The following is a 24,597-nucleotide window of genomic DNA, read 5'->3' as shown; positions in this document are numbered from 1 at the left end:
CCCCCACAGCCTAATCAGCCCGAGGGTCAGTGAGGCCCTGACCGGTGGCCAGTGGTAGGAAGTCGTGCAAGTGTGAGGTACGTGGAGTGCAGCGAGGGGTGCGTGCGGCAGGATCCACGAGGCGCTGATCGCGCTGCAGCAGCAGCAGCTGGGCCGGCTGCGGCAGTGGCTCACGGCCACCGAGGACCGCATCTCGCGCCTGGCGGACGCAACGCCTGACCGCGCGAGCCTGGGCTCCCAGCTGGAGCAGCACGGGGCCCTGCAGCGAGACCTGCAGCAGCAGCAGCACGTGGTGGACGAACTGTCCCACATGGTGGTGGTGGTGGACGAGGCCGGCTGCGACAGCGGTACGTCACAGCCCCGGCTCCCGACTGATTCCGACTAGTCGTATCACGTTCAACTACACGAGAGCATGACAAGTATAATATCATCTGAGAAAACATCATGAAATAAAAACATGAAGTTAAAATTAAAAAAAAAAAAGATGCGTGCGTTTGCCGGGAATCGAACCCGGGTGAACTGCTCGGAAGGCAGCTATGCTGACGGGGATGCATCGGCCCAACGTTCTGGAACAGTAGACAGGCTTGTGGGAGCTCCACTGCTGGGTTCGCTCCGCAGGCTCTCATGTGCACTCGCCTGGCCTGGCTTCAGCAGTGACTACGAGTAAACTAACTGCAACCTCCTCCAGGTCAGCTATGTCGAGCAGAAATCAGGTTGGACTGTATTAAGGTTTTTTTTTCTTTTCTTTATATTGATAAAATTTCAACATACTCCATAAACCTTCATAAATCATTTTAATACTTTTGTATATTATTTACAAATAACCTCAATATCAGAAGTAGTAAATTACAATTTAACTACAAACATTTTACAAAATTTAGTCATGCAAAATTAATGTTTTTTCTGAAAACTTTAATTCTTTTAAATAGGGTTTAACCAACATTTTTCATAAATTATAACAAAAATATTAATATTTAAAATAAATATAATAAAAAATTTGGTAATGCTTATTTACTTAGTTATGTGCAATGCACACATAATAAAACCATTGTTGTTTTTTGCCAAGTACAGAATCAATTGCTGCGCGACTATATTAAAAGCAGTATTTAAAACAGTTTTCAACTAAACCGTAACTTGCGCTCGTTGAAAATAAGCCACCTTGGCGATGACCTTGCACGCTGGTAGTACACAGCCGCTTGTGCCGTGTGACGTAATGACGAGTCAGATAGGCACCAAGGCTGTTTGCATAAAGTTACTTGCGTACAACTGCAAGATTATCTTAAAAAAAAAAAGTTAATTTTCTGCTAACTAAGTTTATACCCATCAAGTAAAATTGTATATAAACTTGCACTACACTTAATGCACTGTTACCGGAATATGTAAACAGCACGAAACGGTGTGTGTGTATGTACATATATATATATTTCAGAGTTCTTAAACATTTACACGCAAGTGCTTCCGCTGGCTTGACTCCTTCCCCCCCCCCTCCCCCCTTGAGCACCCTGAGTGCCTGGTGCTCAGCTGTGCGTGACGTCATCACCCAGCGGTCGGGCAGTGCAACAGCGCACCAATCGCGACGAAGTTCAACGTGAAACAAAATAACTGTATAAACGACAGAAAACCTCGAAATGTCAGAATGAACAGTTCTAAAAGAAAAGTAGAATAAAATGAATGAAATACAGCAAATAAATTACATTAAACAAGCTGGTTAGGTATAACTCGTACTGCCGACATTCACAGGCAGATATAAATTTAAATAACCTTTCAGTCTTATGGCTGCTGTGCTTTTTTTTACCTCCAACTTCATGCCTGACTGTCATCCGGAGATCGTTAGCTTAGCTTCTCGCTTGCTAAGTTGTGGAGCTGTACACAGTGGTACAATAAACTCGTAATGGTGAAGTAACCAACAAACCAACCAAACTCCACAAACATTAAGGTTTTATATCTTAAAATACATTGCTGCTAATGGTTCAGTTGTTAACACTTCAATCACTATAATACAACAACAAAAAAAATGCAAAGACATTTTAAGGTTCGCGTAATCTAATCATTTTGTTTTCCTGATTACCATAGGTATGTAATGTATGAGTACTAAATGTGCATCAAGTGTGAAATAGCAAATCAAATCTTTCTAAATATTGATAAATGTAACTATTTACTCACAATCGTCTTGCATGTTTTCAGCTTTCACATGCTCTCACGCATGCTCAATGGAAACAGCTTTCAAAACTGCTCTCTATAAAAATATCCCATAGTTGTTTCAATTGTGATAATATTTTAACATCATTATATATATATATATTATATGTCTATATATATATATATGTATATATGTATGTGTGTGTGTGTTGTGTGTGTGTGTATGTGTGTATGTGTGTATGTATATATATGTATATATATGTATGTATGTATGTATGTATGTATGTATGTATGTATGTATATATATATATATATATATATATATATATATATATATATATATATATATATATATATATATATATGAGTTGCTGGGCAAAATAATATCATCAGTTCTAAGCAAAAAACATTTACGATGTGGTCACGAAAATTTTATACGTTTTGGCACAGTAGGCCTTGTTAACATCATTGTTACAAAGAATTTGTAAATCACAGGTCGTAATAAAAGAGAAATTTGTTTTTAAATTTGTGTAAAATAAGTTCGGAATGATTATTGTTTGTAAAAAAAAGCGAAGACCTGTAAACCTTGCTATCTCATTGATTATATATACGGGAACATAATCTTACAAGCACTCCTATAAAAATGGCCAGGAGACTAATAAACCTTCCACAGACACTCCCTGCCAGCGAAATGGAAGCTTACAAGCAACCTGACATTGATTTTATATACTTACATAAATACACTTGAGAATACACTTAAAAAAGTTTATAAACAATAAATAAATATTTTTAAAATTTTTTGGACCATTATTCAATATCAATCGCTAAATATCTGAATGTGATTCGTACGTAGTTCCGCACCGGTTGCTATAATTCGCTACCGAAGCAGCTTCGTTGACTATTGAATCATTTAATTTGCAGATAAAAACAAAAAAGATTTTAAAATATACTAAACCCTGGCTTTTATTAGATTTTTGACAAGAAATTTTATTAAAATACTGTCCACCTTATTTGTTTCCACACATGTCAGATGACTATTAAAGGATAGTTTTACTATTATAAAGTTTTATTTTTTATTACCTATGGAATTCATGGAAATTATTTTTTTAACAAACATAATTAATATTACTTTAAATTAAAATAGAGGATTTGGCCTACGTAATATGAAATAACCAGTCCAATGGACAAAAACACTGTCAAGTTTTGAACCATGTTCCTTTTGCTTATTAACTGCACACTATTAACCAATGCACTACGAAGCCTGACAAAACATAGTAAGGAGAATATGTATTATAATTGTTGTAATACTAGTATCCTTAGGTATTTTTAAAATTGAAATTACACTTTACAATGACTATTTTAGATTACCAAATATATTCCAGGCTAGTTTTTATATCATAAAGTTTCATTTGGCACAATATGTTTAGTATGTTACCTAATTTTTATGAAAGTGAAAGTGACGACCTAAATAAGAGTTAATGTTCACACAAGTGGGTTCGCCATCTTCCTGTGAAAATTTTGTTGCATGGTGCGTGCGCATCATAAAAATTCACTCTGGTAATTTTCCCATTACGCACCTGAAGAAGTATAACTTCAAAACATGTCTTGTTGAAGTTAGAGGGAAAGGAGTATAATGAAGTAATGATTCATTATTATCTATGCAGAAAGAGTATAAAATTTGTTGATAAACTTAATTTTGAAAGTCACCTTGACATGTTGATTGATGTCGTTGCCAAACAGTTGTTTACACGGACATGTTTTGACCTACAGAACATGAACAGCAGCTTTTGGCCTGCATTAACTTTATGGGCGGGAGGGTTAGTAACAAGAAGCTTTGTGTGTTTGCGACGGTGATGAGTCCTTCACACAGCTGTGCCAAGTTCCAGCAGTTCAGATTCTTAAGATTAACAAAAGTCATATTATCTACACTGCACACTTTCTCAAAGGTGTGTGTTTTTGACGTGATAACGCCTTAGAAATCAATGAACGCCGGCTGCACGCACAAAAAAGCATGACTCATTGTCACGTTCCACCTGAGCCGAGCGTGCAAGAACCAGCCACCCACCGTGCGAGAAAAATTTCTATAATATCAAACAGGTTAAGGCGAGCTTTTTGAAAGCAGCAATTTAAAAAAATTTGATTTATTTGTCCAGTTTCGTCATTTCAAATTAACTACTTATTGACATTGATATGATTTCAGTTTATTTCTATAACTAATTGTTTGTGATTATATTTAAACAAATTATTTAAATTAAATTTGCAAAAAACAGTAAATATTATTTTAAAATTAAAAAGTATGCAATTTTTCATCAATGTTTTCTTATGACGTTATCACGTAAAATTATCGTCCGTAAACCAAATTTACAGACAACCCCCCCTTTTTTTTATAGATATATTATTATATATATATATATATATATATATATATATATTACAGTACAGTATATCACACATTTTTCCTACACAAATATATCTCATTTTGCATTTTTGATGTAGCAGTTGGTAATGTACCCTCGATTGTCCCACATGAAACAGTATGTTAACTGGTAAAGGGTGTGACGCAGACAGTAGATAGAAAAGGGAGTGTGTATAGCTGGTCTGGGGTGTGTGAGCAGCGTACTCGCAGTGTGTTAACTGGCAAAGGGTGTGACGCAGACAATAGATGGAAAAGGGAGTGTGTATAGCTGGTCTGGGGTGTGTGAGCAGCGTACTCGCAGTGTGTTAACTGGCAAAGGGCGTGACGCAGACAGTAGATGAAAAAGGGAGTGTGTATAGCTGGTCTGGGGTGTGTGAGCAGCGTACTCGCAGTGTGTTAACTGGCAAAGGTTGTGACGCAGACAGTAGATGGAAAAGGGAGTGTGTATAGCTGGTCTGGGGTGTGTGAGCAGCGTACTCGCAGTGTGTTAACTGGCAAAGGGTGTGACGCAGACAGTAGATGGAAAAGGGAGTGTGTATAGCTGGTCTGGGGTGTGTGAGCAGCGTACTCGCAGTGTGTTAACTGGCAAAGGGTGTGACGCAGACAGTAGATGGAAAAGGGAGTGTGTATAGCTGGTCTGGGGTGTGTGAGCAGCGTACTCGCAGTGTGTTAACTGGCAAAGGGTGTGACGCAGACAGTAGATGGAAAAGGGAGTGTGTATAGCTGGTCTGGGGTGTGTGAGCAGCGTACTCGCAGTGTGTTAACTGGCAAAGGGTGTGACGCAGACAGTAGATGGAAAAGGGAGTGTGTATAGCTGGTCTGGGGTGTGTGAGCAGCGTACTCGCAGTGTGTTAACTGGCAAAGGGTGTGACGCAGACAGTAGATGGAAAAGGGAGTGTGTATAGCTGGTCTGGGGTGTGTGAGCAGCGTACTCGCAGTGTGTTAACTGGCAAAGGGTGTGACGCAGACAGTAGATGGAAAAGGGAGTGTGTATAGCTGGTCTGGGGTGTGTGAGCAGCGTACTCGCAGTGTGTTAACTGGCAAAGGGTGTGACGCAGACAGTAGATGAAAAAGGGAGTGTGTATAGCTGGTCTGGGGTGTGTGAGCAGCGTACTCGCAGTGTGTTAACTGGCAAAGGGTGTGACGCAGACAGTAGATGGAAAAGGGAGTGTGTATAGCTGGTCTGGGGTGTGTGAGCAGCGTACTCGCAGTGTGTTAACTGGCAAAGGGTGTGACGCAGACAGTAGATGGAAAAGGGAGTGTGTATAGCTGGTCTGGGGTGTGTGAGCAACGTACTCGCAGTGTGTTAACTGGCAAAGGGTGTGACGCAGACAGTAGATGGAAAAGGGAGTGTGTATAGCTGGTCTGGGGTGTGTGAGCAGCGTACTCGCAGTGTGTTAACTGGCAAAGGGTGTGACGCAGACAGTAGATGGAAAAGGGAGTGTGTATAGCTGGTCTGGGGTGTGTGAGCAGCGTACTCGCAGTGTGTTAACTGGCAAAGGGTGTGACGCAGACAGTAGATGGAAAAGGGAGTGTGTAAAGCTGGTCTGGGGTGTGTGAGCAGCGTACTCGCAGTGTGTTAACTGGCAAAGGGTGTGACGCAGACAGTAGAGGGAAAAGGGAGTGTGTATAGCTGGTCTGGGGTGTGTGAGCAGCGTACTCGCAGTGTGTTAACTGGCAAAGGGTGTGACGCAGACAGTAGATGGAAAAGGGAGTGTGTATAGCTGGTCTGGGGTGTGTGAGCAGCGTACTCGCAGTGTGTTAACTGGCAAAGGGTGTGACGCAGACAGTAGATGGAAAAGGGAGTGTGTATAGCTGGTCTGGGGTGTGTGAGCAGCGTACTCGCAGTGTGTTAACTGGCAAAGGGTGTGACGCAGACAGTAGATGGAAAAGGGAGTGTGTATAGCTGGTCTGGTGTGTGTGAGCAGCGTACTCGCAGTGTGTTAACTGGCAAAGGGTGTGACGCAGACAGTAGATGGAAAAGGGAGTGTGTATAGCTGGTCTGGGGTGTGTGAGCAGCGTACTCGCAGTGTGTTAACTGGCAAAGGGTGTGACGCAGACAGTAGATGGAAAAGGGAGTGTGTATAGCTGGTCTGGGGTGTGTGAGCAGCGTACTCGCAGTGTGTTAACTGGCAAAGGGTGTGACGCAGACAGTAGATGGAAAAGGGAGTGTGTATAGCTGGTCTGGGGTGTGTGAGCAGCGTACTCGCAGTGTGTTAACTGGCAAAGGGTGTGACGCAGACAGTAGATGGAAAAGGGAGTGTGTATAGCTGGTCTGGGGTGTGTGAGCAGCGTACTCACAGTGTGTTAACTGGCAAAGGGTGTGACGCAGACAGTAGATGGAAAAGGGAGTGTGTATAGCTGGTCTGGGGTGTGTGAGCAGCGTACTCGCAGTGTGTTAACTGGCAAAGGGTGTGACGCAGACAGTAGATGGAAAAGGGAGTGTGTATAGCTGGTCTGGGGTGTGTGAGCAGCGTACTCGCAGTGTGTTAACTGGCAAAGGGTGTGACGCAGACAGTAGATGGAAAAGGGAGTGTGTATAGCTGGTCTGGGGTGTGTGAGCAGCGTACTCGCAGTGTGTTAACTGGCAAAGGGTGTGACGCAGACATTAGATGGAAAAGGGAGTGTGTATAGCTGGTCTGGGGTGTGTGAGCAGCGTACTCGCAGTGTGTTAACTGGCAAAGGGTGTGACGCAGACAGTAGATGGAAAAGGGAGTGTGTATAGCTGGTCTGGGGTGTGTGAGCAGCGTACTCGCAGTGTGTTAACTGGCAAAGGGTGTGACGCAGACAGTAGATGGAAAAGGGAGTGTGTATAGCTGGTCTGGGGTGTGTGAGCAGATACTCGCAGTGTGTTAACTGGCAAAGGGTGTGACGCAGAAAGTAGATGGAAAAGGGAGTGTGTATAGCTGGTCTGGGGTGTGTGAGCAGCGTACTCGCAGTGTGTTAACTGGCAAAGGGTGTGACGCAGACAGTAGATGGAAAAGGGAGTGTGTATAGCTGGTCTGGGGTGTGTGAGCAGCGTACTCGCAGTGTGTTAACTGGCAAAGGGTGTGACGCAGACAGTAGATGGAAAAGGGAGTGTGTATAGCTGGTCTGGGGTGTGTGAGCAGCGTACTCGCAGTGTGTTAACTGGCAAAGGGTGTGACGCAGACAGTAGATGTAAAAGGGAGTGTGTATAGCTGGTCTGGGGTGTGTGAGCAGCGTACTCGCAGTGTGTTAACTGGCAAAGGGTGTGACGCAGACAGTAGATGGAAAAGGGAGTGTGTATAGCTGGTCTGGGGTGTGTGAGCAGCGTACTCGCAGTGTGTTAACTGGCAAAGGGTGTGACGCAGACAGTAGATGGAAAAGGGAGTGTGTATAGCTGGTCTGGGGTGTGTGAGCAGCGTACTCGCAATGTGTTAACTGGCAAAGGGTGTGACGCAGACAGTAGATGGAAAAGGGAGTGTGTATAGCTAGTCTGGGGTGTGTGAGCAGCGTACTCGCAGTATGTTAACTGGCAAAGGGTGTGACGCAGACAGTAGATGGAAAAGGGAGTGTGTATAGCTGGTCTGGGGTGTGTGAGCAGCGTACTCGCAGTGTGTTAACTGGCAAAGGGTGTGACGCAGACAGTAGATGGAAAAGGGAGTGTGTATAGCTGGTCTGGGGTGTGTGAGCAGCGTACTCGCAGTGTGTTAACTGGCAAAGGGTGTGACGCAGACAGTAGATGGAAAAGGGAGTGTGTATAGCTGGTCTGGGGTGTGTGAGCAGCGTACTCGCAGTGTGTTAACTGGCAAAGGGTGTGACGCAGACAGTAGATGGAAAAGGGAGTGTGTAAAGCTGGTCTGGGGTGTGTGAGCAGCGTACTCGCAGTGTGTTAACTGGCAAAGGGTGTGACGCAGACAGTAGATGGAAAAGGGAGTGTGTATAGCTGGTCTGGGGTGTGTGAGCAGCGTACTCGCAGTGTGTTAACTGGCAAAGGGTGTGACGCAGACAGTAGATGGAAAAGGGAGTGTGTATAGCTGGTCTGGGGTGTGTGAGCAGCGTACTCGCAGTGTGTTAACTGGCAAAGGGTGTGACGCAGACAGTAGATGGAAAAGGGAGTGTGTATAGCTGGTCTGGGGTGTGTGAGCAGCGTACTCGCAGTGTGTTAACTGGCAAAGGGTGTGACGCAGACAGTAGATGGAAAAGGAGCTGGTCTGGGGTGTGTGAGCAGCGTACTCGCAGTGTGTTAACTGGAAAAGGGTGTGACGCAGACAGTAGATGGAAAAGGGAGTGTGTATAGCTGGTCTGGGGTGTGTGAGCAGCGTACTCGCAGTGTGTTAACTGGCAAAGGGTGTGACGCAGACAGTAGATGGAAAAGGGAGTGTGTATAGCTGGTCTGGGGTGTGTGAGCAGCGTACTCGCAGTGTGTTAACTGGCAAAGGGTGTGACGCAGACAGTAGATGGAAAAGGGAGTGTGTATAGCTGGTCTGGGGTGTGTGAGCAGCGTACTCGCAGTGTGTTAACTGGCAAAGGGTGTGACGCAGACAGTAGATGGAAAAGGGAGTGTGTATAGCTGGTCTGGGGTGTGTGAGCAGCGTACTCGCAGTGTGTTAACTGGCAAAGGGTGTGACGCAGACAGTAGATGGAAAAGGGAGTGTGTATAGCTGGTCTGGGGTGTGTGAGCAGCGTACTCGCAGTGTGTTAACTGGCAAAGGGTGTGACGCAGACAGTAGATGGAAAAGGGAGTGTGTATAGCTGGTCTGGGGTGTGTGAGCAGCGTACTCGCAGTGTGTTAACTGGCAAAGGGTGTGACGCAGACAGTAGATGGAAAAGGGAGTGTGTATAGCTGGTCTGGTGTGTGTGAGCAGCGTACTCGCAGTGTGTTAACTGGCAAAGGGTGTAACGCAGACAGTAGATAGAAACGGGAGTGTGTTGAGCTGGTCTGGGGTGTGTGAGCAGCGTACTCGCAGTGTGTTAACTGGCAAAGGGTGTAACGCAGACAGTAGATGGAAAAGGGAGTGTGTTGAGCTGGTCTGGGGTGTGTGAGCAGCGTACTTGCAGTGTGTTAGCTGGCGAAGGGTGTGATGCAGACAGTAGATGGAAAAGGGTGTGTGTATAGCTGGTCTGGTGTGTGTGAGCAGCGTACTCGCAGATGGAAGACCAGCTGACGGCGCTGGGCGAGCGCTGGGCCCACATCTGCCAGTGGACGGAAGAGCGCGGGGCCCGCCTGCAGGAGCTCAGTGACAAGTGGCAGCACGTCACGGATGAGCACCAGAGACTCCAGGCGTGGCTGGACGAGAAGGAGGCCGTGCTCAAGCAGATGGAAGTGAACCCCGCGTCCGAGATCGGCCAAGTGCTGGATCGCATCAAGAAGTTGCAGGTATAACCTGGCACTGCCATGTTGCCTCGGGGAATGTGCAAAATGGGCGACAAGTTACCCTCTGCTATCGCATAATCGTCGCACACGCATAATCGTCGCACCTATATTTTAGGCCGTCAAAATTGGGATAAAAAAACTTCTCGCGTTAACGTTGCATGTTGTTTTTGGTCCCGCTATTAGATGACGAGCACTTTGTGTTGGTATCTTTTCCGTATAAAACAATGTATTTTAAAGTAGAAATCTAATATTTATTCAGACATTACCACTTACTTATTAGTTAACGAAAATACGAAGTTGTCTGACGTGTAAATTTTCTTTTAAAGACGCTTTCAAACATTATAACTTTTATCTGTTCGTTTGCGTCATCGCGATGTACCATTTACAATAATGTAGAAAGCGCTAGTTGGCATCATTTGTGTTTGGTTATGTTGCTTCTTGTATAGAGCGCGCACACGTAGTCAAATATTGATATCTTGCCGATTACATGCGATGCGCATACTCTCTCCACTGCCGAGTTAACTACATTTGATGGCCCGCACTCTTTCGTGGCAAGTGTGTACTACGAAAATATTATGCGTTAGTTAATGTCACAGATTCAAGTGGCTTGTGTTGGCGTCAGAGTTTTGGTTTTTCTATTTAAAGTCGAAGAAAGGTTTTTGTTGCACGACTTATTTATTTGGCGTGCTCTTTTATACTTTTTAAATAAACGTACTTTCCATGAAAGGGCTTGTTTTGATAAATAACTTTATCTAACAAATTTTTTTTTCTCTCATAATCGTCACACCCCACTTTTAAAACTTGATTTTAGAATAAAATGTGCTACGATTATGCGAGAAAACACGGTACATTACTTGGAACAGTGGGCGCCACCACGTGGACCCAACTCGAGACTGCCCCTGGGTCGTGACGAGGCCCTTGTGGAGGCTAGGCTTGATTCCCCTATAAGCTACCACTCGCTCTCAGCGGCGGGAACACCGTCGCACTCTAGCTGATGGTCGCGGTGGGCTCTCTAGGTGTCCCTGGCTGGCGGGCACGTGGTTGTACGGACAAATACTCGCAAGAAGGTATTTTATTCACGTCGAGTGGTACAATATAGATTAGCAGTTACACAAAAAGAAAGATACAAAGTCATTAGTATCAAACTGCAAAAAAATGCCAACAGCAAAATAATCATTTTTGGTGCTGACCAGGGCATTTGTGGCCTGGCCTCGAAAGTTAGTCACAGAGACTAGTTTTAAATTCTTGGTATGAACTTAAATAATTACGTTAAAGAGTCTACCACCTGGAGTAGGCATCGAAGAAAAGATAAAAAAGGTTTATTGATAAAAAATTGCATACTTTTTCATTTTCAAATATTATTTACAGTTTTAGCAAATTTAATTTAAATAATTTGTTTAAATATAATCACAAACAATTAGTTAAAAAGCCCGCCTTAACCTTTTTGATATTAAAGAAGATTTTCTCGCACGGTGGTTGGTTGGTTCTTTCACGCTCGGCTCAGGCGGAATTTCACGCTCGGCTCAGGCGGAACGTGACAATTTTTCACGCATGCAGCCGGCGTTCATCGATTTATAAGACATTATCAAGTCAAAAGATAATGGTGTGCGTTTGTCACGAGAAAAGATTAAAAAAGGTTTATTTTGTATGCATGAAACTGTGTAATGTATTCGGTACTCAGGGCTGTGTGTGCTGGTCAGGTTCTGAAACACGAGATGGACGCACAACAGAAGAAGCTGTCCGGCCTGCAGGACTCCGCCCAGGAACTCCTCTCCGGGACGTCAGAGGGAGCTGATATCCTGGAGAAGCTGGAGTTCCTGCAGGACCGCTGGGATGCTCTGTACCAGATCATGGAAGTTCAGGGACAGCGAGTGAGTTTGCCTTATCGTTAATGTGAAATTATATGTGGAATGTTCTTACAAAATAATTTAAAAAGGGATTTGTCTGTAAAGTCGGTTTACGTACGATAATTTTATGTAAGTCATAAGAAAACTGATGAAAAATTGCATACTTTTTAATTTTCAAATACTATTTACAGTTTTCGCTTTTTTAATTTAAATAATTTGTTTCAATGTAATCACAAACTATTAGTTATAGAAATAAAACTTAAATCAAATCAATGTCAATAAATTGTTTATTTGAAATGACGAAATTGGACAAATAAATCAAATTTTTTTTAAATTGCTTCTTTTAAAAAGCCCGCCTTAACCTGTTTGATATTATAGAAGATTTTCTCGCACGGTGGTTGGCCAGTTCTTGCACGCTCGTCTCAGGCGGAACGTGACAATGAGTCATTCTTTTTTGTACGTGAAGCTGGCATTCATCGTTTTATAAGACGTTATCACGTCAAAAATTTACTGATGAGTAAGTGTTTGCACAGAGATCCTACTTATCAAGCTTCTAATTTAAATGAGGTCGTATAATATTCTTACGACATGGTTCTTGAAGTAGCTCACTTTCTTGGTTTACAACTACAAGGTATTCTCGTTACTTATTAGCTAGCCTTGGTTTAGTTAATGTTATTGGTTCTTTTCATCAACATTCACTACTTATAGGACTGATGGCCACGCAGTGTACCATTAGTCATGTCGTGATCCCAATGACCACACCAACAACTTTTCTGAGAATATGTTATATCCCAAAGGTCTTGTGTTCTGGCAGTAGTTGCTGCCATTATTAGTCTTCTGTCAGCATTGCCTGAGCCCATTTGGGCCTCTCTTATAAGAACAGTTGTGCCATTGTTGGTCTGAGTGTTGACTGAGGTTGTCTCTTTGCAAAATGGTTCAAAAACATACCTTATCTTCAGTTTGTCTGCATGTTGATGGTAAAGGATCTTTTTGGAATAAATACTACACTAGTCTATCTGAACTCTATTTGAGTTGGTATTTACAGTCATTGATCTATTGTGGCCTCCTATCACAGCACCATTCTGAGTTTGTTCATAAGATAGGATTGGAAAGTGGGTTGGCAATAGGGCTCCTCTAGTCCTGTTAGCAGGGTTTGATAATTCACTGGCTGTGAGCCATGTCTTGGTTTGCCAGATGTCATATCCTCACCTTCCTCTTGAACTGCCTCTGTGGCCCTGTACCTTGACAGACACGGACAGATGAATGTCTGGGAAGTGAGTGGGGATGTACTCACTCACGTGGCATCTGGCACTAGCTGAGCACACCAGCTGATGACATGCTCCACTACAACTGCCTGGTGTGTGGTGTGTGCTCTTGCAGATATCCAGCTCTGGCACTAGCTGAGCACACCAGCTGATGACATGCTCCACTACAACTGCCTGGTGTGTGGTGTGTGCTCTTGCAGATATCCAGCTCTGGCACTAGCTGAGCACACCAGCTGATGACATGCTCCACTACAACTGCCTGGTGTGTGGTGTGTGCTCTTGCAGATATCCAGCTCTGGCACTAGCTGAGCACACCAGCTGATGACATGCTCCACTACAACTGCCTGGTGTGTGGTGTGTGCTCTTGCAGATATCCAGCTCTGGCACTAGCTGAGCACACCAGCTGATGACATGCTCCACTACAACTGCCTGGTGTGTGGTGTGTGCTCTTGCAGATATCCAGCTCTGGCACTAGCTGAGCACACCAGCTGATGACATGCTCCACTACAACTGCCTGGTGTGTGGTGTGTGCTCTTGCAGATATCCAGCTCTGGCACTAGCTGAGCACACCAGCTGATGACAAGCTCCGCTACAACTGCCTGGTGTGTGGTGTGTGCTCTTGCAGATATCCAGCTCTGGCACTAGCTGAGCACACAAGCTGATGACATGCTCCACTACAACTGCCTGGTGTGTGGTGTGTGCTCTTGCAGATATCCAGCTCTGGCACTAGCTGAGCACACCAGCTGATGACATGCTCCACTACAACTGCCTGGTGTGTGGTGTGTGCTCTTGCAGATATCCAGCTCTGGCACTAGCTGAGCACACCAGCTGATGACAAGCTCCGCTACAACTGCCTGGTGTGTGGTGTGTGCTCTTGCAGATATCCAGCTCTGGCACTAGCTGAGCACACCAGCTGATGACAAGCTCCGCTACAACTGCCTGGTGTGTGGTGTGTGCTCTTGCAGATATCCAGCTCTGGCACTAGCTGAGCACACCAGCTGATGACAAGCTCCGCTACAACTGCCTGGTGTGTGGTGTGTGCTCTTGCAGATATCCAGCTCTGGCACTAGCTGAGCACACCAGCTGATGACAAGTCCCGCTACAGCTCCCTGGTGTGTGGTGTGTGCTCTTGCAGATATCCAGCTCTGGCACTAGCTGAGCACACCAGCTGATGACATGCTCCGCTACAACTGCCTGGTGTGTGGTGTGTGCTCTTGCAGATATCCAGCTCTGGCACTAGCTGAGCACACCAGCTGATGACATGCTCCGCTACAACTGCCTGGTGTGTGGTGTGTGCTCTTGCAGATATCCAGCTCTGGCACTAGCTGAGCACACCAGCTGATGACATGCTCCGCTACAACTGCCTGGTGTGTGGTGTGTGCTCTTGCAGATATCCAGCTCTGGCACTAGCTGAGCACACCAGCTGATGACATGCTCCGCTACAACTGCCTGGTGTGTGGTGTGTGCTCTTGCAGATATCCAGCTCTGGCACTAGCTGAGCACACCAGCTGATGACAAGCCCCGCTACAACTGCCTGGTGTGTGGTGTGTGCTCTTGCAGATATCCAGCTCTGGCACTAGCTGAGCACACCAGCTGATGACATGCTCCGCTACAACTGCCTGGTGTGTGGTGTGTGCTCTTGCAGATATCCAGCTCTGGCACTAGCTGAGCACACCAGCTGATGACATGCTCCACTACAACTGCCTGGTGTGTGGTGTGTGCTCTTGCAGATATCCAGCTCTGGCACTAGCTGAGCACACCAGCTGATGACAAGCTCCGCTACAACTGCCTGGTGTGTGGTGTGTGCTCTTGCAGATATCCAGCTCTGGCACTAGCTGAGCACACCAGCTGATGACATGCTCCGCTACAACTGCCTGGTGTGTGGTGTGTGCTCTTGCAGATATCCAGCTCTGGCACTAGCTGAGCACACCAGCTGATGACATGCTCCGCTACAACTGCCTGGTGTGTGGTGTGTGCTCTTGCAGATATCCAGCTCTGGCACTAGCTGAGCACACCAACTGATGACATGCTCCGCTACAACTGCCTGGTGTGTGGTGTGTGCTCTTGCAGATATCCAGCTCTGGCACTAGCTGAGCACACCAGCTGATGACATGCTCCGCTATAACTGCCTGGTGTGTGGTGTGTGCTCTTGCAGATATCCAGCTCTGGCACTAGCTGAGCACACCAGCTGATGACATGCTCCACTACAACTGCCTGGTGTGTGGTGTGTGCTCTTGCAGATATCCAGCTCTGGCACTAGCTGAGCACACCAGCTGATGACATGCTCCGCTACAACTGCCTGGTGTGTGGTGTGTGCTCTTGCAGATATCCAGCTCTGGCACTAGCTGAGCACACCAGCTGATGACATGCTCCGCTATAACTGCCTGGTGTGTGGTGTGTGCTCTTGCAGATATCCAGCTCTGGCACTAGCTGAGCACACCAGCTGATGACAAGCCCCGCTACAACTGCCTGGTGTGTGGTGTGTGCTCTTGCAGATATCCAGCTCTGGCACTAGCAGAGCACACCAGCTGATGACAAGCCCCGCTACAACTGCCTGGTGTGTGGTGTGTGCTCTTGCAGATATCCAGCTCTGGCACTAGCTGAGCACACCAGCTGATGACAAGCCCCGCTACAACTGCCTGGTGTGTGGTGTGTGCTCTTGCAGATATCCAGCTCTGGCACTAGCTGAGCACACCAGCTGATGACAAGCCCCGCTACAACTGCCTGGTGTGTGGTGTGTGCTCTTGCAGATATCCAGCTCTGGCACTAGCTGAGCACACCAGCTGATGACATGCTCCACTACAACTGCCTGGTGTGTGGTGTGTGCTCTTGCAGATATCCAGCTCTGGCACTAGCTGAGCACACCAGCTGATGACATGCTCCGCTACAACTGCCTGGTGTGTGGTGTGTGCTCTTGCAGATATCCAGCTCTGGCACTAGCTGAGCACACCAGCTGATGACATGCTCCGCTACAACTGCCTGGTGTGTGGTGTGTGCTCTTGCAGATATCCAGCTCTGGCACTAGCTGAGCACACCAGCTGATGACAAGCCCCGCTACAACTGCCTGGTGTGTGGTGTTTGCTCTTGCAGATATCCAGCTCTGGCACTAGCTGAGCACACCAGCTGATGACATGCTCCACTACAACTGCCTGGTGTGTGGTGTGTGCTCTTGCAGATATCCAGCTCTGGCACTAGCTGAGCACACCAGCTGATGACATGCTCCACTACAACTCCCTGGTGTGTGGTGTGTGCTCTTGCAGATATCCAGCTCTGGCACTAGCTGAGCACACCAGCTGATGACAAGCCCCGCTACAACTGCCTGGTGTGTGGTGTGTGCTCTTGCAGATATCTAGCTCTGGCACTAGCTGAGCACACCAGCTGATGACAAGCTCCACTACAACTGCCTGGTGTGTGGTGTGTGCTCTTGCAGATATCTAGCTCTGGCACTAGCTGAGCACACCAGCTGATGACAAGCTCCACTACAACTGCCTGGTGTGTGGTGTGTGCTCTTGCAGATATCCAGCTCTGGCACTAGCTGAGCACACCAGCTGATGACAAGCCCCGCTACAACTGCCTGGTGTGTGGTGTGTGCTCTTGCAGATATCCAGCTCTGGCACTAGCTGAGCACACCAGCTGATGACAAGCCCCGCTACAACTCCCTGGTGTGTGGTGTTTGCTCTTGCAGATATCCAGCTCTGGCACTAGCTGAGCACACCAGCTGATGACAAGCCCCGCTACAACTGCCTGGTGTGTGGTGTGTGCTCTTGCAGATATCCAGCTCTGGCACTAGCTGAGCACACCAGCTGATGACATGCTCCACTACAACTGCCTGGTGTGTGGTGTGTGCTCTTGCAGATATCCAGCTCTGGCACTAGCTGAGCACACCAGCTGATGACAAGCCCCGCTACAACTGCCTGGTGTGTGGTGTGTGCTCTTGCAGATATCCAGCTCTGGCACTAGCTGAGCACACCAGCTGATGACATGCTCCGCTACAACTGCCTGGTGTGTGGTGTTTGCTCTTGCAGATATCCAGCTCTGGCACTAGCTGAGCACACCAGCTGATGACAAGCCCCGCTACAACTGCCTGGTGTGTGGTGTGTGCTCTTGCAGATATCCAGCTCTGGCACTAGCTGAGCACACCAGCTGATGACATGCTCCACTACAACTCCCTGGTGTGTGGTGTGTGCTCTTGCAGATATCCAGCTCTGGCACTAGCTGAGCACACCAGCTGATGACATGCTCCACTACAACTGCCTGGTGTGTGGTGTTTGCTCTTGCAGATATCCAGCTCTGGCACTAGCTGAGCACACCAGCTGATGACAAGCCCCGCTACAACTGCCTGGTGTGTGGTGTGTGCTCTTGCAGATATCCAGCTCTGGCACTAGCTGAGCACACCAGCTGATGACAAGCCCCGCTACAACTGCCTGGTGTGTGGTGTGTGCTCTTGCAGATATCCAGCTCTGGCACTAGCTGAGCACACCAGCTGATGACATGCTCCACTACAACTGCCTGGTGTGTGGTGTGTGCTCTTGCAGATATCCAGCTCTGGCACTAGCTGAGCACACCAGCTGATGACAAGCCCCGCTACAACTGCCTGGTGTGTGGTGTGTGCTCTTGCAGATATCCAGCTCTGGCACTAGCTGAGCACACCAGCTGATGACAAGCCCCGCTACAACTCCCTGGTGTGTGGTGTTTGCTCTTGCAGATATCCAGCTCTGGCACTAGCTGAGCACACCAGCTGATGACAAGCCCCGCTACAACTGCCTGGTGTGTGGTGTTTGCTCTTGCAGATATCCAGCTCTGGCACTAGCTGAGCACACCAGCTGATGACAAGCCCCGCTACAACTGCCTGGTGTGTGGTGTTTGCTCTTGCAGATATCCAGCTCTGGCACTAGCTGAGCACACCAGCTGATGACAAGCCCCGCTACAACTGCCTGGTGTGTGGTGTTTGCTCTTGCAGATATCCAGCTCTGGCACTAGCTGAGCACACCAGCTGATGACATGCTCCACTACAACTGCCTGGTGTGTGGTGTGTGCTCTTGCAGATATCCAGCTCTGGCACTAGCTGAGCACACCAGCTGATGACAAGCCCCGCTACAACTGCCTGGTGTGTGGTGTGTGCTCTTGCAGATATCCAGCTCTGGCACTAGCTGAGCACACCAGCTGATGACAAGCCCCGCTACAACTCCCTGGTGTGTGGTGTTTGCTCTTGCAGATATCCAGCTCTGGCACTAGCTGAGCACACCAGCTGATGACAAGCCCCGCTACAACTGCCTGGTGTGTGGTGTGTGCTCTTGCAGATATCCAGCTCTGGCACTAGCTGAGCACACCAGCTGATGACATGCTCCACTACAACTGCCTGGTGTGTGGTGTGTGCTCTTGCAGATATCCAGCTCTGGCACTAGCTGAGCACACCAGCTGATGACAAGCCCCGCTACAACTGCCTGGTGTGTGGTGTGTGCTCTTGCAGATATCCAGCTCTGGCACTAGCTGAGCACACCAGCTGATGACATGCTCCACTACAACTGCCTGGTGTGTGGTGTGTGCTCTTGCAGATATCCAGCTCTGGCACTAGCTGAGCACACCAGCTGATGACAAGCCCCGCTACAACTGCCTGGTGTGTGGTGTTTGCTCTTGCAGATATCCAGCTCTGGCACTAGCTGAGCACACCAGCTGATGACAAGCTCCGCTACAACTGCCTGGTGTGTGGTGTGTGCTCTTGCAGATATCCAGCTCTGGCACTAGCTGAGCACACCAGCTGATGACATGCTCCACTACAACTGCCTGGTGTGTGGTGTGTGCTCTTGCAGATATCCAGCTCTGGCACTAGCTGAGCACACCAGCTGATGACATGCTCCACTACAACTGCCTGGTGTGTGGTGTGTGCTCTTGCAGATATTCAGCTCTGGCACTAGCTGAGCACACCAGCTGATGACAAGCCCCGCTACAACTGCCTGGTGTGTGGTGTGTGCTCTTGCAGATATCCAGCTCTGGCACTAGCTGAGCACACCAGCTGATGACAAGCCCCGCTACAACTGCCTGGTGTGTGGTGTGTGCTCTTGCAGATATCCAGCTCTGGCACTAGCTGAGCACACCAGCTGATGACAAGCCCCGCTACAACTGCCTGGTGTGTGGTGTGTGCTCTTGCAGATATCCAGCTCTGGCACTAGCTGAGCACACCAGCTGATGACAAGCTCCGCTACAACTGCCTGGTGTGTGGTGTTTGCTCTTGCAGATATCCAGCTCTGGCACTAGCTGAGCACACCAGCTGATGACAAGCTCCGCTACAACTGCCTGGTGTGTGGTGTTTGCTCTTGCAGATATCCAGCTCTGGCACTAGCTGAGCACACCAGCTGATGACAAGCTCCGCTACAACTGCCTGGTGTGTGGTGTTTGCTCTTGCAGATATCCAGCTCTGGCACTAGCTGAGCACACCAGCTGATGACAAGCCCCGCTACAACTGCCTGGTGTGTGGTGTGTGCTCTTGCAGATATCCAGCTCTGGCACTAGCTGAGCACACCAGCTGATGACATGCTCCACTACAACTGCCTGGTGTGTGGTGTGTGCTCTTGCAGATATCCAGCTCTGGCACTAGCTGAGCACACCAGCTGATGACAAGCCCCGCTACAACTGCCTGGTGTGTGGTGTGTGCTCTTGCAGATATCCAGCTCTGGCACTAGCTGAGCACACCAGCTGATGACATGCTCCACTACAACTGCCTGGTGTGTGGTGTGTGCTCTTGCAGATATCCAGCTCTGGCACTAGCTGAGCACACCAGCTGATGACATGCTCCACTACAACTCCCTGGTGTGTGGTGTGTGCTCTTGCAGATATCCAGCTTTGGCACTAGCTGAGCACACCAGCTGATGACATGCTCCACTACAACTGCCTGGTGTGTGGTGTGTGCTCTTGCAGATATCCAGCTCTGGCACTAGCTGAGCACACCAGCTGATGACAAGCCCCGCTACAACTGCCTGGTGTGTGGTGTGTGCTCTTGCAGATATCCAGCTCTGGCACTAGCTGAGCACACCAGCTGATGACATGCTCCACTACAACTCCCTGGTGTGTGGTGTGTGCTCTTGCAGATATCCAGCTCTGGCACTAGCTGAGCACACCAGCTGATGACAAGCTCCGCTATAACTGCCTGGTGTGTGGTGTTTGCTCTTGCAGATATCCAGCTCTGGCACTAGCTGAGCACACCAGCTGATGACAAGCCCCGCTACAACTGCCTGGTGTGTGGTGTGTGCTCTTGCAGATATCCAGCTCTGGCACTAGCTGAGCACACCAGCTGATGACATGCTCCGCTACAACTGCCTGGTGTGTGGTGTGTGCTCTTGCAGATATCCAGCTCTGGCACTAGCTGAGCACACCAGCTGATGACAAGCCCCGCTACAACTGCCTGGTGTGTGGTGTGTGCTCTTGCAGATATCCAGCTCTGGCACTAGCTGAGCACACCAGCTGATGACATGCTCCACTACAACTCCCTGGTGTGTGGTGTGTGCTCTTGCAGATATCCAGCTCTGGCACTAGCTGAGCACACCAGCTGATGACAAGCTCCGCTATAACTGCCTGGTGTGTGGTGTTTGCTCTTGCAGATATCCAGCTCTGGCACTAGCTGAGCACACCAGCTGATGACAAGCCCCGCTACAACTGCCTGGTGTGTGGTGTTTGCTCTTGCAGATATCCAGCTCTGGCACTAGCTGAGCACACCAGCTGATGACATGCTCCACTACAACTGCCTGGTGTGTGGTGTGTGCTCTTGCAGATATCCAGCTCTGGCACTAGCTGAGCACACCAGCTGATGACAAGCTCCGCTAGAACTGCCTGGTGTGTGGTGTGTGCTCTTGCAGATATCCAGCTCTGGCACTAGCTGAGCACACCAGCTGATGACATGCTCCACTACAACTGCCTGGTGTGTGGTGTGTGCTCTTGCAGATATCCAGCTCTGGCACTAGCTGAGCACACCAGCTGATGACAAGCCCCGCTACAACTGCCTGGTGTGTGGTGTTTGCTCTTGCAGATATCCAGCTCTGGCACTAGCTGAGCACACCAGCTGATGACAAGTCCCGCTACAGCTCCCTGGTGTGTGGTGTGTGCTCTTGCAGATATCCAGCTCTGGCACTAGCTGAGCACACCAGCTGATGACATGCTCCGCTACAACTGCCTGGTGTGTGGTGTGTGCTCTTGCAGATATCCAGCTCTGGCACTAGCTGAGCACACCAGCTGATGACAAGCCCCGCTACAACTGCCTGGTGTGTGGTGTGTGCTCTTGCAGATATCCAGCTCTGGCACTAGCTGAGCACACCAGCTGATGACATGCTCCACTACAACTGCCTGGTGTGTGGTGTGTGCTCTTGCAGATATCCAGCTCTGGCACTAGCTGAGCACACCAGCTGATGACAAGCCCCGCTACAACTGCCTGGTGTGTGGTGTTTGCTCTTGCAGATATCCAGCTCTGGCACTAGCTGAGCACACCAGCTGATGACAAGCCCCGCTACAACTGCCTGGTGTGTGGTGTTTGCTCTTGCAGATATCCAGCTCTGGCACTAGCTGAGCACACCAGCTGATGACAAGTCCCGCTACAACTGCCTGGTGTGTGGTGTGTGCTCTTGCAGATATCCAGCTCTGGCACTAGCTGAGCACACCAGCTGATGACAAGCCCCGCTACAACTGCCTGGTGTGTGGTGTGTGCTCTTGCAGATATCCAGCTCTGGCACTAGCTGAGCACACCAGCTGATGACATGCCCCGCTACAACTGCCTGGTGTGTGGTGTGTGCTCTTGCAGATATCCAGCTCTGGCACTAGCTGAGCACACCAGCTGATGACAAGCCCCGCTACAACTGCCTGGTGTGTGGTGTTTGCTCTTGCAGATATCCAGCTCTGGCACTAGCTGAGCACACCAGCTGACGACATGCTCCACTACAACTGCCTGGTGTGTGGTGTGTGCTCTTGCAGATATCCAGCTCTGGCACTAGCTGAGCACACCAGCTGATGACATGCTCCACTACAACTGCCTGGTGTGTGGTGTGTGCTCTTGCAGATATCCAGCTCTGGCACTAGCTGAGCACACCAGCTGATGACATGCTCCGCTACAACTGCCTGGTGTGTGGTGTGTGCTCTTGCAGATATCCAGCTCTGGCACTAGCTGAGCACACCAGCTGATGACAAGCCCCGCTACAACTGCCTGGTGTGTGGTGTGTGCTCTTGCAGATATCCAGCTCTGGCACTAGCTGAGCACACCAGCTGATGACATGCTCCACTACAACTGCCTGGTGTGTGGTGTGTGCTCTTGCAGATATCCAGCTCTGGCACTAGCTGAGCACACCAGCTGATGACAAGCCCCGCTACAACTGCCTGGTGTGTGGTGTTTGCTCTTGCAGATATCCAGCTCTGGCACTAGCTGAGCACACCAGCTGATGACAAGCCCCGCTACAACTGCCTGGTGTGTGGTGTGTGCTCTTGCAGATATCCAGCTCTGGCACTAGCTGAGCACACCAGCTGATGACAAGCCCCGCTACAACTGCCTGGTGTGTGGTGTGTGCTCTTGCAGATATCCAGCTCTGGCACTAGCTGAGCACACCAGCTGATGACAAGCCCCGCTACAACTGCCTGGTGTGTGGTGTTTGCTCTTGCAGATATCCAGCTCTGGCACTAGCTGAGCACACCAGCTGATGACATGCTCCACTACAACTGCCTGGTGTGTGGTGTGTGCTCTTGCAGATATCCAGCTCTGGCACTAGCTGAGCACACCAGCTGATGACAAGCCCCGCTACAACTGCCTGGTGTGTGGTGTGTGCTCTTGCAGATATCCAGCTCTGGCACTAGCTGAGCACACCAGCTGATGACAAGCCCCGCTACAACTGCCTGGTGTGTGGTGTTTGCTCTTGCAGATATCCAGCTCTGGCACTAGCTGAGCACACCAGCTGATGACATGCTCCGCTACAACTGCCTGGTGTGTGGTGTGTGCTCTTGCAGATATCCAGCTCTGGCACTAGCTGAGCACACCAGCTGATGACAAGCCCCGCTACAACTGCCTGGTGTGTGGTGTTTGCTCTTGCAGATATCCAGCTCTGGCACTAGCTGAGCACACCAGCTGATGACATGCTCCACTACAACTGCCTGGTGTGTGGTGTGTGCTCTTGCAGATATCCAGCTCTGGCACTAGCTGAGCACACCAGCTGATGACAAGCCCCGCTACAACTGCCTGGTGTGTGGTGTTTGCTCTTGCAGATATCCAGCTCTGGCACTAGCTGAGCACACCAGCTGATGACAAGCCCCGCTACAACTGCCTGGTGTGTGGTGTGTGCTCTTGCAGATATCCAGCTCTGGCACTAGCTGAGCACACCAGCTGATGACAAGCCCCGCTACAACTGCCTGGTGTGTGGTGTGTGCACTTGCAGATATCCAGCTCTGGCACTAGCTGAGCACACCAGCTGATGACAAGCCCCGCTACAACTGCCTGGTGTGTGGTGTTTGCTCTTGCAGATATCCAGCTCTGGCACTAGCTGAGCACACCAGCTGATGACATGCTCCACTACAACTGCCTGGTGTGTGGTGTGTGCTCTTGCAGATATCCAGCTCTGGCACTAGCTGAGCACACCAGCTGATGACAAGCCCCGCTACAACTGCCTGGTGTGTGGTGTGTGCTCTTGCAGATATCCAGCTCTGGCACTAGCTGAGCACACCAGCTGATGACATGCTCCACTACAACTGCCTGGTGTGTGGTGTGTGCTCTTGCAGATATCCAGCTCTGGCACTAGCTGAGCACACCAGCTGATGACAAGCCCCGCTACAACTGCCTGGTGTGTGGTGTTTGCTCTTGCAGATATCCAGCTCTGGCACTAGCTGAGCACACCAGCTGATGACATGCTCCACTACAACTGCCTGGTGTGTGGTGTGTGCTCTTGCAGATATCCAGCTCTGGCACTAGCTGAGCACACCAGCTGATGACAAGCCCCGCTACAACTGCCTGGTGTGTGGTGTGTGCTCTTGCAGATATCCAGCTCTGGCACTAGCTGAGCACACCAGCTGATGACAAGCCCCGCTACAACTGCCTGGTGTGTGGTGTTTGCTCTTGCAGATATCCAGCTCTGGCACTAGCTGAGCACACCAGCTGATGACATGCTCCGCTACAACTGCCTGGTGTGTGGTGTGTGCTCTTGCAGATATCCAGCTCTGGCACTAGCTGAGCACACCAGCTGATGACAAGCTCCGCTATAACTGCCTGGTGTGTGGTGTGTGCTCTTGCAGATATCCAGCTCTGGCACTAGCTGAGCACACCAGCTGATGACAAGCTCCACTACAACTGCCTGGTGTGTGGTGTGTGCTCTTGCAGATATCCAGCTCTGGCACTAGCTGAGCACACCAGCTGATGACAAGCCCCGCTACAACTGCCTGGTGTGTGGTGTGTGCTCTTGCAGATATCCAGCTCTGGCACTAGCTGAGCACACCAGCTGATGACAAGCCCCGCTACAACTGCCTGGTGTGTGGTGTGTGCTCTTGCAGATATCCAGCTCTGGCACTAGCTGAGCACACCAGCTGATGACAAGTCCCGCTACAGCTCCCTGGTGTGTGGTGTGTGCTCTTGCAGAT

General features: G+C 49.0%; 1 protein-coding gene across 1 annotated transcript in view; it reads left to right on the top strand.

Moving 5' to 3' along the window:
* LOC134541655 (dystrophin, isoforms A/C/F/G/H-like) overlaps positions 1–24,597 on the top strand; it is a 935,715-nt gene that overhangs the window by 96,933 nt on the left and 814,185 nt on the right. Inside the window, exons 11-13 of the mRNA XM_063385245.1 lie at positions 112–347; positions 9,658–9,896; positions 11,594–11,764. Of these exons, the coding sequence (XP_063241315.1) occupies positions 112–347; positions 9,658–9,896; positions 11,594–11,764 (646 nt within the window). The remainder of the gene's footprint in view (positions 1–111; positions 348–9,657; positions 9,897–11,593; positions 11,765–24,597) is intronic.

Source organism: Bacillus rossius (assembly GCF_032445375.1).
Source record: "Bacillus rossius redtenbacheri isolate Brsri chromosome 4 unlocalized genomic scaffold, Brsri_v3 Brsri_v3_scf4_1, whole genome shotgun sequence".
NCBI lineage: Eukaryota > Metazoa > Arthropoda > Insecta > Phasmatodea > Bacillidae > Bacillus > Bacillus rossius.
This window is presented reverse-complemented; position numbering and strand designations above follow the sequence as displayed.